At 40.8% G+C, this 15,263-nt stretch overlaps 2 protein-coding genes across 5 annotated transcripts; one reads left to right on the plus strand and one right to left on the minus strand.

The window, feature by feature from the left end:
• The first annotated feature begins 3,164 nt into the window (after window positions 1–3,164).
• On the plus strand, window positions 3,165–9,501 carry LOC112885839 (kinesin-like protein KIN-14Q). 4 transcript variants are annotated; one of them, XM_025951510.1, is made up of 19 exons: window positions 3,165–3,323; window positions 4,086–4,252; window positions 4,353–4,496; window positions 4,664–4,921; window positions 4,992–5,063; window positions 5,157–5,222; window positions 5,371–5,469; window positions 5,722–5,853; window positions 5,940–6,021; window positions 6,118–6,213; window positions 6,297–6,473; window positions 6,564–6,670; window positions 6,764–6,939; window positions 7,108–7,269; window positions 7,352–7,605; window positions 7,689–7,852; window positions 7,946–8,104; window positions 8,437–8,855; window positions 8,947–9,501. In XM_025951510.1, the coding sequence occupies exons 1-19, from the start codon at window positions 3,227–3,229 to the stop codon at window positions 9,116–9,118; spliced, it is 3,003 nt and encodes a 1,000-aa protein (XP_025807295.1). In that variant the 5' UTR covers window positions 3,165–3,226; the 3' UTR covers window positions 9,119–9,501. The 4 variants fall into 4 exon arrangements, with proteins under 4 accessions (XP_025807295.1, XP_025807297.1, XP_025807296.1 ...); XM_025951512.1 differs by having other exon boundaries at window positions 8,440–8,855; XM_025951511.1 differs by having other exon boundaries at window positions 5,374–5,469.
• A 15-nt stretch (window positions 9,502–9,516) lies between these two features.
• On the minus strand, window positions 9,517–13,293 carry LOC112885840 (calmodulin-binding protein 60 E-like). Its single transcript, XM_025951514.1, has 11 exons — window positions 13,133–13,293; window positions 12,923–13,043; window positions 12,484–12,545; window positions 11,806–12,290; window positions 11,534–11,694; window positions 11,229–11,426; window positions 10,991–11,150; window positions 10,818–10,918; window positions 10,430–10,720; window positions 10,197–10,275; window positions 9,517–10,114 (listed from the first exon to the last, which is right to left on the minus strand). Exons 1-11 carry the CDS (start codon window positions 13,240–13,242, stop codon window positions 9,807–9,809), a joined length of 2,076 nt encoding a protein of 691 aa, XP_025807299.1. The 5' UTR covers window positions 13,243–13,293; the 3' UTR covers window positions 9,517–9,806.
• Between the last annotated feature and the right edge of the window lie 1,970 nt (window positions 13,294–15,263).

The raw sequence follows: 15,263 nt of genomic DNA on the forward strand, positions 1-15,263 counted from the left end.
TCTTCCGAGCCGTATAACCTGCTCGCTTTGGTCCAGTTAGCATATTCCAGTCCAATGTTTTCTTTATCGTTTGATTAGTTTCCTCGTTTTGTTTCGTGTTCCCTCCCTTGATTTATTACTTATGCAATATACTTAGTTTATAAAAATGTACAGAGCTGAAAAGATTTATTTGTTTTGATTAGCTTGGTGGAACAGCTCCAACGATCAAATAGAACTATTGTGGGGTGAACTAATACCACACAAATTATATTTCTGGGGAGCAATATTTTGACATCACAACTGAACTGACGAAATGGTGTGACGATGGACCTATCTCTATCTCTACTTTATTATTACTTATATATTTCTAAAGCACCTAAATTTTCCACCTAAATTTTTGGTTGGTCCGCCTTGTATCATTGTCAGGTGAACTTTAGTCTATCCCGTATGCGAGTCGGATCATCCCTTCGTCCACGACTTGATCACGTAGATCCATACAAATTAACGTACGGACAACTATATATATCTCATACTTATACCAACTTTGTTCGTAGCAACGTACAGGTATATTTTCCTACTTTTATTACTAAAGCAAGCAATAGTTTCTTGGTCCGTAATCGGAGTTCTAATCGAAATCCGGATGACGATATATTGAGTTAAGGATCCAAAATCATTTAGAATTATCGCTTGGTGAGTAAAATAAAAAAAGACTGAAGTACTTGGTCCACATGTACTATGTTTTTATATAATACATATAGCATATAATATATATATATATTTATATATAAATTAATATATTTATAAGCTTTTCCGTAGCAATGCACGAAAGGGTGGTACTTACGTAATCCGTATGTCTTGCTCTACAGTATATTCAGTACTATACATATTTTTGTAGCTATCCAAGGGGGTCAGTGTCTAGAACTCAATACATTCCGAACAAGTTGTGAGCACATCGGGCTACCAAAGCACAAAACTTGTTATCTAGTTCCTACCGCAAGATCAAAATGGTAATTACTACGTACCTCTCACTATTTGATCCTGAATATTTGTGTCACAGAATGGAGGACAAAATGACTTCTTTTTTGGTAGAAAGGACAAAATGAGTTGAACCTGCCGATTCCATTGACTTGTCGGTTTCATCGCAAGGAAAAGATGCCATCCTTGTCCCTCTTTTTTTTTTATTGCTTTTATGCTACCTATGTTCTCCCACTTTTGCTGTCGGAGACAGAACAGAAATCTGCAAAAGTGCACAAATTTGTAATCGTTTGGTAATTATCTCCATCATCAGGGGCTTATCTCAAAAGTTTGAGCCAAAGTCAACTTTAAACCGTCCCGACCGTTGGGAGATGGTCCTGAACTCGTGACGCGCTTGAACGCCTCCGCTCTCAGCTCTCTTTAAACGGGTCCGGTTCTTAACCCGCTAGGACCCGATAAGACATATTTCTCTTCAAAAGCCCCCAAATACATCCGTGAAAACGTATTTAATTTTTTTAAAAAAAACGCTCGAGCAACTCCACTCTGGTGTTCCCAAAAAGGTACAATTTTAAAAGGTCGGACCAAGTACATCATTGTACTTCTTCAAATTTCTGCCTTTGTGCCTTCAACCATTAAGCAAAAAAATCGTACCTTGCAATTTTTCTTGATTTTTTTAAAAAACAACAATATATTGGTGATAAGAAGGTCCTTGAATATTTATTCATAAACTCAAATAATAAAGTGCGACAAATGTGAACCACATGAAGCATACTAAACAATCATAGTCATTTAGATAGATGTGCATGATGATGACGAAAGTGTACCTTAAAAAAGAAGGTTAAATATCATAGTTCATAGTTTCTATGTGCTGTTAGCCACCATTTAGATGTTGATGTAGTGCCTTCCTCACCTTCGCCAGCCTAATCAGGTCGCACCTAACTTTATATGCTGTATAGATAGAAAATTTTATTGTGATAATAAGGGTATGGTGCTATTGTAGTTAACAGAAAATTGACACCTTTGTTAATTTTCAAATAGTTCAATTGCTTAACCTTTTATGGAAAATGTCCATTTTTTCATCAAAAGTCTCAGCATGGTGGCCCACCGTGTTTAAACAAAGTAGGCAAAAATCAAGGCGTAGTAAGACCTCACTGTAAAAACCGAAATGCCATAAACCCTCATTATTGCACATGCATTAATTGTTAGAAAAACGAACAAACACCAGATCTCTTCACCTATCTATAAGATATATCTCACAGAAGTTCCATGCTCTAGCAAGAAAGAAGCTCCAGGATCCAATAATAATAATAATCATAATATATTAAGAATCCAATTGCAATTATTAACCTACTAATTATCTCAAACTATACCTGTATATTTGTACAACGACTCAAATCTGCGCAACTAAAAGCGCAATATTAACTCTGCACGTGTGCAGTCTGAGATCATATTTGCTGCAACGCCATTGCACGTGGAGGGTGGCGGATAAGGGCTCTAGGATTTGGATCGGCGGCGGTTTCCAAAAGATAGCCAACTAAAAGAGAAACTAGGAGGAAGACAGTATCGCAAGGCGACAAATGGAAATGTTGTTGTTTCGCGCAAAAAAAATGGAAACGTTGTTGTGACTTGTGAAAAGTTATAAGCCAGGTGTGAAGAACGTCGTAGAGATTAGAAATGGCGGGATATAGGTGTGTGGCACGGTGACCTGCATGGGTGTGCCACAATTAGACAAGTAAGAAAGATGAAGAAAGAAGACACCAAAAATGCACAATACTTTACGTAGTAGCGCATGCTAAATAATGTGGCGTGATCAAGAGCATTAGCAATGCCTACAGTTTCATGAATGGAGTACCATTGTGGAAGAATTCTCTCCGAATCATTCTTCAGATCCAAGAAATATGCAACCCAAGACATGATTAAAGGAAACGGCAAAGACACAGCATTCTGCAGATCCCCCCTCGAGAGAGGTCCCTATTACAACTCCGTCCCCTCCCCAACGTCCACATCGCACCCAACCGCTCTCTGCCCCCACGCGATCGAGCGCCATCGCCATTCGAAACCAGCGCCGCCCGATCCCGAGAAGAAAACCCACCACCCCACCTCGCTGCCGCACCCCATCCCCAGCAGACCAGCCCAGTCCACTCCACTCTCTCTCCTCTCCCCCGACCGGATCTCCCCGTGCCTCCTTCCTCTCTCTCTCTCTCTCTTTCTCAGGGCGACGGTCTGAATCGGTGGTGCTGGTTCGGGGGTGTTCCACGACGCGGCATCCGGAATGGCGGCGGTGGCGTCGGTTGTGGAGGAGGTGCTGCGGCGGGGTGTAGGGAGCGTGGGGGACGACGACGTGGCCGCGCGCAGGGCGGAGGAGGCCGGTGAGTTCGGTGTTCTTGGATTCTTTTAGATGAGTGTTTCGCATGAAAAACGGAGCGATTGGGCATGGAGAGTCTGGCCTTGGTGTTACGGAGGTTTGGGTTGATACTGAAGTTTGATTCAGGAAAGGGGGTGTCTGAGTGAGGGATCAAATTGGGATCCGCGTGGGCCTGTTTCAAGTTGCTTGGTACAATGTATTCGGTAATGATCCTAGTGGCATGTACTGGTGTTTCTTGGTACTTATCTTGTACTTCCTTTTCTTGATTCATTTTGAGCTTCAGTTGAGCTCACGGTCGCGCAGAGTTCATGTGTTTGATCCATGATCTGTGCATCTTACTGGAGAAAAGTTTTGTGTTCTGTTTTCTCTCTGCTATTATTGGTTTGAATCAATAGGTACTAGCTGCCCTGTTCCTGCAGATTTATGGGCAGTGTAGTGCTGCGCAAATTGTGCTGCTGTCCGAATTATACTGCTGCGGTTATTTGTCTCCGTTTCGGTCAAATACTGCCATTACTATTGGTGACACACGGTTCATATAGACACCAAGCTAGCATGAATTGGGGTGACTTAACACTGAGCATACCAAATCGGCCTAAAATGGAATGGAATTGACTGTTCCTTTAAGTTGGATCTCTACTCCAGGAAGGCTATTAAGTTTGGCTTTATTATTGCGCTCAAATTGTTTCAGTTTCAAGGGCATCGCCGTGTGTGATTATTACTATATGTCAGGGATAGGTGAATTTATTACCCTTGTCGTTTAATGCAGCAATAAGAAGGCATGATGCAGCCAGTTGGTTGCGAAAAACGGTTGGGGTAGTGTGCGCAAAGGACCTGCCAGAGGAGCCCTCAGAGGAGGAATTCCAGCTTGGACTAAGAAATGGCATTGTCCTCTGCAACGCACTGAATAAGGTCCAGCCAGGCGCCATACCTAAGGTTACACTTCTGACCTTCAGTTTTCCAGTTTGTTTTGCTAGCTGTCGCACATGGTAAATATTTGATGCCAATTCTTTTCTCAATGTAATAATGATTCTAGGTTGTCGGAGTGCTGTCAGAATCAACTGCCCCTGCGGATGGCCCAGCTTTGTGTGCATATCAGTACTTCGAAAATCTGCGAAATTTTGTTGTTGCTGTACAAAATTTTGGCCTCCCAACATTTGAGGTTTCTGATTTGGAGAAGGTATTTTATGTCCTGCTGATTTAAGATAGCTGCATTTCATAATTCTTTTCATTTAACTCAAGATTTACAATGCACTCAAAACAAATGATTCCTGTGCAAAGTTTGATATCTGCTTTACTTTCTCCTGGAGAAAACTTAACATTTGTTATCTGGCAATTCGAATGTAGGGTGGAAAAAGTGTACGGGTTGTGGACTGTATTCTTGCTCTGAAGTCATTCAATGAAAGCAAGAAAACAGGGAGACAAGCTTCATGTAAATATGGTGGCATTTTGAAGCCTTTGATTCCCGGAAATTATTTCATACTGAAGAATTCTGATGCCTTCATGAATAAGAATACGAGAAACCACTCAGCAGAAGCAATCCAGAATGGTTTTTCAGGGGAGCAAAATGCATCTACCGATTGTTTTCCAGAATCCAATGAGTTGGTAAGTATATTGTAATGTAGTACAGTTTCTTGTTTCACACTCAGCGATGACTCTTATCTATTTTTTATAGTCTACTTCAAACTCGCTTAGCACGCTTGTCCGCGCAGTTCTCTTAGATAAGAAACCAGAAGAAATTCCATTGGTGAGCCTACTTTGCTTGAATAGATAGCTGATTGCTTCTTCAGTATGGTTGATGGACATAAAGAGTGAAATTTAAGGTATTGCTAATTTGCAGATTGTTGAGTCATTGCTAGGCAAAGTTATTCAGGAATATGAGCATCGCTTTGCAAACCAGAACTTGGTATGTCTTGTTTGACTACTGACATGAATATGCCCTTTTATTACGATTCAGAAAATCTATATTTGTTCAAATTTCTTGGGTTGCAAAAAATAGGACAAGCTACTAAGAATAATGACTGCTAACATACTAATTTGGGGATTAAAAATAGCAGTTGGAATGCACAGGCAACCTGAAAGGAACTGTGCCACTTTATGGACCTGACATGCTATTGGAATCAGACTATACTTCCACCAGTGGTCAAGTGAAGGTATATTGTTCTTTGATATGTAAATATATTATATACACAGTATAGTATATAGTATACTTGTACTTTGTTCTTGCTTTCTATATTTTGGCCCATAAGGCCCATGGCCCAAGTAGTCTGCCGTATTTACTTATATGTACAGACTACAATTGTCTAGGGAGATATTCTGAGACCTTCCAGTACCTTCATGTCTTAATTTGATCTTGGCTAAGGCATCATATACTAATATTTGTCCTGCTTGATGAATAAATGAAGATGGATGAAGAGAAGCAAAATATCTTGCATGCAAAGGAGGAGATCGGTTTTGTAGTAAATGGTAGTAAAACAGCTCAACAGTTCCAACCAGAGGAAGAAATAAATTTTGATCTACAGCACAAACAGATCAGGGTATTTCTTTTGTTCTGCAGTCTTAATTTGATCTTGACTAACCGGCATGCCCATCAACCTTCTTTGACAATTTATGCTTCATTCAGGAGTTGAGAGGTACTGTTTCTTCTATCAAGTCCAGTATGGAACAATTGAAATTGCAGTACTCTGAGGAGTTCAGTAATCTTGGTAACTTATAATTGATCTTTTTTGCATTTAGCTAAATTATCCGCTCAAAAAATAGAACCATTTTCCAATAGGGTCTCCATGTCCATGTTGTAACAGGGAAGCATTTGTACACTATATCCAATTCTGCTTCTCGATACCACAAAGTTCTTGAGGAAAACCGCAAATTATACAACCAGATACAGGATCTTAAAGGTACAATTTTGTGCATTGAAGGAGCAAGATGTACAAGATCAAAGTCTACATTACATATAAATATTGGTTTATTTTGTCTCCAGGAAATATTAGAGTTTATTGTCGCGTGAGGCCTTTCCTACCTGGGCAAATAAGTTCCTCAAGCAGTGTTGCTGGAATGGAAGAAAGAACCATCACAATAAGCGCTCCTACAAAATATGCAAAAGATGGAACCAAATCTTTCACTTTCAACAAGGTCTTTGGCCCGGCAGCCACTCAAGGTTCTAAGTAGCTCATATAATGCATTTCATCTCAACAAAACTTGGCATAACTTTACCATTGAACTTTATGCTTTTTTTTTGCTAATGCAGATGAGGTCTTTTCGGATATGCAACCATTGATACGTTCAGTTCTTGATGGTTTCAATGTCTGCATATTTGCATACGGCCAAACAGGATCAGGGAAGACATATACAATGGTATAAGCTGCGCTAGCAAATAGAGTATGCTTGGAGTAATCTTTTTCCCAAAAGTCTGATCATTTTATGGATGTTAACCATTGATACCTGCAGAGTGGACCTAAAGTTCTAACGGAGGAAAGCTTAGGTGTTAACTATAGAGCACTAAATGACTTATTTAGTCTTCAAGCACAGAGAAAGGGGACAATCAATTATGATATCTCTGTACAGATGATTGAGATATACAACGAGCAAGTGAGAGATCTCCTTGACGATAGTGGAAATAGAAGATATCCTTTTCTATTGGATTGTTTACTTTTCTTTAAACCAGTACAAAATCTTGAACAATAATATTTGCACCCCTTGGTTTCTGCTTGAGAAATTAATGGAAACTTCTCTGTTTTTCTATTTTGATCTTAGTTTATTTGCATTTTTGAACATCCCTAACACCAAGCTACATTAGAAATTAAAAACACTTCACAGAAAGGGCTTGCGGTTCCTGATGCGAGCATAGTTCCTGTCACATCTACGGCTGATGTTGTTGAATTGATGAATCAAGGCCAAAAGAATCGTGCAGTGGGTTCAACAGCCATAAACGACCGAAGTAGCCGCTCCCACAGGTTTGGCTTGCATAATAATTTCTTCACACATAGAAGTTCTTCGCTTCATATATTTACTTATGACTGGGGAATCCACATGCAGTTGCTTGACTGTTCATGTTCAAGGAAGAGATTTGACATCCGGGACAATCTTAAGAGGTTGCATGCATCTGGTGGATCTAGCAGGCAGTGAAAGGGTTGATAAGTCTGAGGTTGTCGGAGATAGACTGAAGGAGGCTCAGTACATAAACAAGTCACTCTCTGCACTGGGAGATGTGATTGCATCCCTTGCCCAAAAGAACTCACATGTTCCTTACCGTAACAGCAAGCTCACCCAGCTTTTGCAAGATTCACTAGGTAGCTTACAAAAGTCAGGATCCTTAATTACCACCATGTTAGTACTGGAATATGTGTCATGAATATTTTGTTGTAATGTTCAGGAGGACAAGCAAAGACGCTTATGTTTGTTCACATAAGCCCTGAACCAGATGCTGTTGGTGAGACGATAAGCACCTTAAAGTTTGCTGAACGAGTTGCCTCTGTTGAGCTTGGTGCAGCAAAAGCAAATAAAGAAAGCAGTGAGGTTAGAGAGCTCAAAGAACAGGTGTCTGCTTACTTCTTGCTTATTTCTATAAAATAAGGCTATTGATGAGCTGAAATTGAGATTTATAAGTGATGTTATTTTTGGTCATTTCAGATTGCTTGCCTCAAGGCTGCATTGGCTAAGAAGGAAGGAGAGCCAGAAAACATTCTAAGCACACAGTCAAGCCCAGGCATATACAGAATTAGAAAAGGCAATGCAACACCTATATTTCCTAAAGATAGGCAGCCAATGGAAGAAGTTGGGAACCTAGAGGTGATTCTTTTAAGTCTATTTTAGTTCTTTTTCTTGTAAGTCACTACTTTTTTTTTAATTGAATAGTTCTTGTTCCAACTTTCATTATGGAGTAAACATGTCAAATATTTTGAAGAAAGTCAAATATCTGCATGCCCATAATTTGACAGTGGAAACTTAGTTCTAACATAGAACTATCTATTAAAAAAAGTCACTATTAAGTTGAAAAACACTGTGTTAGATGATCTGAACAAAAAAGAGTCTCAAATATTGGCAAAGATACCACCAGTTTCTTTTCATCATTTTGACATGCCGAACTGTATATTTGATCAATATTATCTTTCTACTTGTAGAAGGTCCGGAATATTTTCACTCCAATGCAAAGGAGGTCAAAATTGAATTTCTCCGGCATCCTCACCGAAAACAACTCATCTAACTCGGTTGAGAAATGCACTGATCTTCAGAAGGAAATGGGATTAGGGGATTGGGTTGATAAGATGACTATTGGTGACGACCACTTTGAGAACTCTAATTCCATTGTACAGCTGGAGCCCGACACAGCACAGCTTCCAACTTCTTTCTATCAAAGATACAGTCCAGTGCAACAAAATTGTAGAGCTGAATCACTAAGATCAGAGGGCCTATACGGCTTTGATTCTGCTACTAGCTGTTCCAACCAAGAAATGGCAATGTCAACCATGGGCCTAAAAGCTTCTGGTATTGCTAATAGAGGTGTCTCATCTATAAAGAAGCCTGAAGTTACACCAATGAGGTGAGTGTGTGTTCAGTTGCTATTTTGTACTTACACATGTAACAATTCTGTGCAAATAATTAACTTGTTCCACTGCATTTGGATTACTTAGGAGTACAAATCCTGCAAGCAAGTCGCCACTACAACAGAAAAAGTTTCAAACACCAACCAGGAATAGGAACCAGCTAACTTTGAGCAGCATAGGTGGAAGAAGAACTCCAAATAGCAAAATTAACATTGCAAAGGGATCAATTAATGTGAAGACTGATTCTGGGCCAAGGTGAAAACAGCAAGACGCCTGAAAGGAGTATGTTTTTGAAACCCTCCAGAAGGATCAATGATGTAAATTGGTTCATGTTTCGAATTTTCGATAGGTAAACCATTTCATTACATTAAAAATGGAAAGAAGAAACCCAAGATGACAGAAAGATGGTAAATGAGGGGAAATTCAAATTTGAGACTTGTTTACATCTTCCATACTTAGAAATTACTCTTGTATTATGTGTCCATTAGCCATGACAGCATCAAGTGAATAGTTGCCTGTAATAGACATGTGCCAAGTTTACAGTTTTCTGCTGTGACATGTATGTTGCCCTGTCTCACATTAAATTGTCAGTTACAGATTGATTGCAGCATTTGCACTGCATAATAGAGTCAGCCTTCCATTTAATGATAGTCACCCTTTTTTAAAGAAAATGTGCTTTGCATGAGATGAAGAAACCTTGTGTTTTTTACATTGCCTGAATTCATCATAGACAACAGAAACTTGAAATCTGCAACTACTCTTACTGACAAAAGTAAAATACTAGCTCCGTTATCTACAGAGTGTGCTACCTAGTGCCTTGACAATCAATTGTACTATCAGTTGAACATACTACAGCTACTTCACATGATCATAGAGTGTAACATTCAGATGGATCTTTGATCCGGAGTTAGCTCTTTTACAACCTCTGTTCAAACTTCTTAGAAGGCTCATATTGTTGGTACAAGCCTTGGCCTTGGCGCAGGGCAGTGCGGACCCCTCCTTGAGGTCCTGGAGAGCCTCCCCACGGATGCTAGCTTGAATGCCACCTTGATCTTGAACCACTTGCGTGGAGAAAGTGGCGTCGCTGCCCTGTCACTGTTAGGGATTTGAGAGATGAAGTTCTGTATGAGATCCTCACATGAGCTAGAGTCAAAGCTGTTCGTTCGTGATGTCTGAAACCCAGTAACAACTTGTTGTGACTGCATTATTGTTTCACCATTGTATCGTTGGTTCCAGTGGTTGCTGGAATTCTCACCTGCAGATGCCACCAAAATATGTGAGCAGCTGAGCATCAAGATGAGAAAATTAGCTGTAGCAGAAGGTTTTAAGGTGCTTACCATTGCTCAGAAGGTGGAACTGAGGTTGCATCAAAGGCATGAACGCATCTGTAGATGACAAACTATCGATAGGAAGCAACTGCAGGAATAAAATAATTGGATTTGGCTCAGTCAACCATGTGCAGTGTTGAGTGTGAATTGTTCCAAATTAGATTTATGTCTGCTTTTTTTAATAGCTTCTAGTTCTGAAGGAAAAAAACAGCTAAATTTCTATGCTGAAAATGATGTCTTACATTGTATGATTCTTCAGAGAAATGAGATGGCTCTCTCTGTCTCCCTTGATTAAATCTCGCAGCAGCCTCACTGACCAGAATGTCATCAGGAACAACAGCGGGAGGACTAGCATCTCTACCAAAATATGTTATTTCATTGTTTGGTATCTGCAGCTGAGTAATCCTTGGTGCAGATAATAAGGTTCCTTGGCTTGAACTGTATTGTACGTCTCTATTTGTTATTGGTTCATGTATCATCTGCACATCATTAGAAGCTTGACCTTGAACAAATCGAGACATATCACCTGGAACCTGCTTGCAAATTAATAATAGTATCTTAGAGACTTAGACTAACATCTATATATGTTCTTTATCATTTACTGATGTGCACACTTAAAGAACTACTTACATTACTGGATCCTTGGGACGTGTTAAAATCCTCTCTTGAATGTTTTGTCCTAAATCCTTGTCTAGTTGAAAAAGTATCTCCCAAATATGAACTGTGTTGACCTGCCAAATAAAATCATCAATGACCAAAGATCCCAAGTTATGGTACAGATGATTCGCAGAACAGGATGTTACCATAGTTCAGTATCTGCTGATTTGGAAGAAGAGGACTCATCAGGGAAGTGCCCTGAGCAGGGAACCTGTGGAGTACAGGATAGTTGTTCACCATCTTGTAGTTAGACTGAATGCCATCTATATTCTGATAGGCCACTTGCTTCAGGGAGTCCACCAAATTCTGGTTATGAGAAACACCCAAATTATTAAAACATCAACGAGAAATACTCCCATTTCAAAGCAAGGGAGGAGACTGCACCTTCTCTATTTGGTCAAGCTGATGAATGGGCTTGTAACAATCACCAAACTTCACCCCAACAAGCTGATATATCTCATCAAAGTAGAGACCTGCATCGCTGTCCTTAACTTCATAAAGATAAAGACTGTCGCCAAATTTGCATGTCATGGCATGCTCTATGATGGATTTCCATGTTGACTGTGGCATCTTGTTGAAAATCTAGAGGTAAAGCCAAAGATCTTGTATTAGTCCACCATCATGAAAATACATGTCTAGAGGAATATCAAGTGGTATCTGTTACCAGAAGAGATTTGTTGAGCCTTTACCTTTACAAGCTTCTGCTCATCCTTCATATAAGCCTGTAAGAACTTCTTCACGGATTCGATTCCATTATCTGACAAGGCCTGGTGGTAAGCACCAGTTTTGCCTATCTTTTTCAAACGCCATACTTCATCGTCCAGCACCGGAGGGTAGTGCTTTTCAAATCCTACAATTAAAAAGGTCGGAAGAACATGATTGGTGTCAACTCTGAGCTCTAAACCAAGATTGTAAATTCTGAAAATATTGAAAAAACTGAATGTTTGGCAAAAAGGGATACCTTCTACCCTGCGTTCCTTCACGCGAAAAGGCTTAGTGACTCCTTCAAGAACTCTCTCACCAGAAGGATTCACAAGCCTCAACCCCAGCCTGAACATCTTGGTGCTAGTGAAGCTGGAGTTATCAGTGAAAATTGCATTTTCAAGCAGAGCCTCCCCACCATTGAGCTTTAGTGTCAGATTGCCTGTGAGAAGTTGCACGCTCTTCTCTCGGCAGGTTACTATATGCTTGTTAAACTCTTCTGGGCTCCAGCATTCCTCACTTTTAGCATTGAAATTGCCATGGAGGGCCACAACCTCAACCCTAACAGAAGAAAGAGGACCGAACCTAACGATGTTCGTCCGGTTGTTTTCAAGTCTTTCAACTATTGCCACCTTAATTGCAGTTCCATCGTCTGCTTCTAATCTTGTCATTGTGTAAAGTGGTTTTAGACCATTCAGGAATACGAGGTGGTACCTCGGGCGCTGATTCCAGTCTACTAGTAATCTACAAATGAAAAGGTATAGTTGAATTGAGTGTGGTAGTTAAATATGCACTTTAATATGTATCAACAAACACATGAAAATATATTGATGCGCTTCAGTATCTACATTAGGAGCAGTATGGCGTCTCTGATCATCAGATATCATTCAGACTTTTTGAACGGATTACTCATAAAAGAGGAAACTAAATGTCTCACCTTGGAGGTGCTGCGGATGCACTGAACTGTCTGAACATTGCTTTCTCTACCTCCTCTGAAACCTGAAATATGCAGAGGTTAGAGGTCAAAACAGGGGAAGAGTTCTAGTGTCTAGAACAGAAACAAGATTAACACCTCAGATAATATTCACGCGCATGATCTTTTTTTTTGAGCGTAAACCAAGCAGCAGGGCATCATAGGTAAACAGTAAAAAACTGGACTTTTCTTTTGAGCTGAAACGGTTGCACCAAGTCCAAAAGGCTGTTCTATCAACAAATCTCCTCAGAAATTTTGCAGTTTCTACTTAAAAACTAACAAAAGGCTATCAAAATCAACCTAGCGAGCAGCGATTGAAACATCAAGAGATCTGGAATCAGAGCCAAGGACCAGTCAGCCAGATCTGAAGAAAAGTAAGAGCTTAGTCTGACCAAGTCCTCACCACTCTCCGCATCATTGACCCGAAGACCGGAAGGAACATGCCCATGAACTCCGCCTCCATGATCCGCCTGAACCCAAACAACCCCTCCGTCGTCGTCTTCCTCCTCATTCCCCTCACCTGCCTGCAACCCAAAAGAACCATGGCCTCCTAATCAGCACAGGACCAAGCAAACAGCATAGAACCAATCAAGAACGCCAAAACCAAACTCACAGCACAACCGACTGCCACCGCCTGCGAGGCCGGGACATCTCGCCGGCGGCGCCGTCGCCGTCGCCGTTGGAGGACCATGGGAGGCGCCTGCTGGAGGAAGGAGGAGCCATTGGGGACGACGATGAACAAAGCAAGGGGAGAGTCCGAGGGAGGGGGTTGATATAGAGGCCGGGGGACGAAGGGGGTACGAAGATGGCGGGAAAGCGGCAGGAACAAGCTGGGAAAGTTCCTGCTTTTCACTGTTACCGCCGGGCCGGGCGGCCGGCTGCCGGTGGAGCGTTTGAAATTTTCTGTGCTCTGACAAGACCTGGGAAGCGTCAACGGTTTGTCTGTTCCTCTGTTCTTTGGGTTTCGGCACTTAGTCTTTGGGTTGAGCTGTCAAGTATTTATCCGCTTTCCCGCCATCTTCTCGGATGAACTGAGCACAGTTGAGTTTCTGAAACAGAGTTTCAGATAATGCAAGTTTTCAGAGAACATTTGTCGGCCTGTTCTTCGTGTTTGATTTGAAAGTCTCAGCTTGGAGTGTATGCCTGTATTACTACGTGGCATAGATTTAGTTAGTATTTACATTTATAACCGAAAAGTATCAGATAGTGGCACTTAACATTTACATGTAGAACCGAAAAGTTAAGCTTGGTGTCGTTGTCATTTTCTAGAGTTTAGTATTGGATTCATCAGAACAAGTTGCTTTTATAGTGTCATTAGTAGCTTAACTCCTTGGAAATCACCAGCTGTACAGTTAAATAGAATGTGTATCACTCGTTGGAAAGAGACAGGAAGCTTGTGCTTGCGGCCTTGTGCAGTGAGTGGTGCTGGTGCACATCCATGAAGTAATGACCTTGACCCTGACGACCTTGGATTTGTTCGTGTTTATCCTCGACAACGTCAGTGTTTGTGCCGTAATCTTGGATTAGTTCGTGTGTCTCCCTTTAAGCAATCTGCAAAGGACTGTTGACCTTGATAAATTGGGTTGCTCGGTGCCAACCCCGTACGGCTTGACAATGGGACGCCTCAGGACAGTGCTAACTAACTGCACTTGGAGACGATCTAAGGGTTTTATTTTCTCCAACAATCTTGCTCATAAAAACCGTGTTTTGCTCATAAAAATTCAGTGGGTGGGAAAAATGAGGACACTAAACTGTATGAAACAGAGGAGTTAGATAGCAACGTAAGCTCAGCTCGGTGAGCTCAGCCCCTACATCATCCAGGCCAGGAATTATCTCGGAAGAATCCATGCGAGACTAAACTGTACAAAAGTCGGCATCGGGGAAAAAAACCCGTAAAAGTCAGCAGTCGGTGAGCTCAGTGGGATCAGCTCAGCTGTTCTTTGAGCTCACAATGGGAGTTTTCTCGGAAGAATCGAAACTGTCCTAACCATAAACTGCCAGGAAGGTAGGTATCCAGGTTGTTTGATTGGCATCTGTAACTTTCCTGCATGATTCGCTCGAAAACGTGCTGATTGGTCCGTATATTACAAGGTGCACGTGCGGCTAGTCTTGTGCTCAATATGACACCGCTACTAATGAACTAGTTTGTGATTTTCACCCTTTTTAAAAAGTCTTTTACTTGAATGAGCTTCTAATGTTTTCACGTTGAAACTGTATCTTCTATGAGATCCGGTTTCTCCCTTCTCTCTCCATTCTCTCTTACTTCTTCCGTTTCAAACTACAGATCGTCTTGGTATTTCTAGATGTGTATACATAGTTTTTGTTTTGTATGTAGATATAGTGTATATTTAGATGCATATTAAAAACTATGCACGTAAAAATGCTAAAATGATCCATAATTTGAAACGGAAGGAGTATTTAATAAGATGTCACATGAGCTATGAATCCTAAAAGTATACTAGGTGGAGCATTGGGACTACGCCAAATGTTACTAAATCGTGCCGGTCCATCTTCTGTTAATGCCAATCATGGGGAGTAACGTTTCGAATGTATAAGCATTGCGAGCATCTTGATGCATGGTTGGGCGAAGGATTTTGGAAGGAAAAAAAAAGACTTGCTGGACCAACGTATTGTTTATAATAGAACTTGATTTGTGTTACCATAATGTTCCCGCGAAATTTGCTAATAAACCATGTGCAACTAAATTTCAAGTTTGAGCAAGATACACATGTGGAGAGAAAATG

Source organism: Panicum hallii, chromosome 3, assembly GCF_002211085.1.
Source record: "Panicum hallii strain FIL2 chromosome 3, PHallii_v3.1, whole genome shotgun sequence".
In the NCBI taxonomy this organism is placed as follows: domain Eukaryota; kingdom Viridiplantae; phylum Streptophyta; class Magnoliopsida; order Poales; family Poaceae; genus Panicum; species Panicum hallii.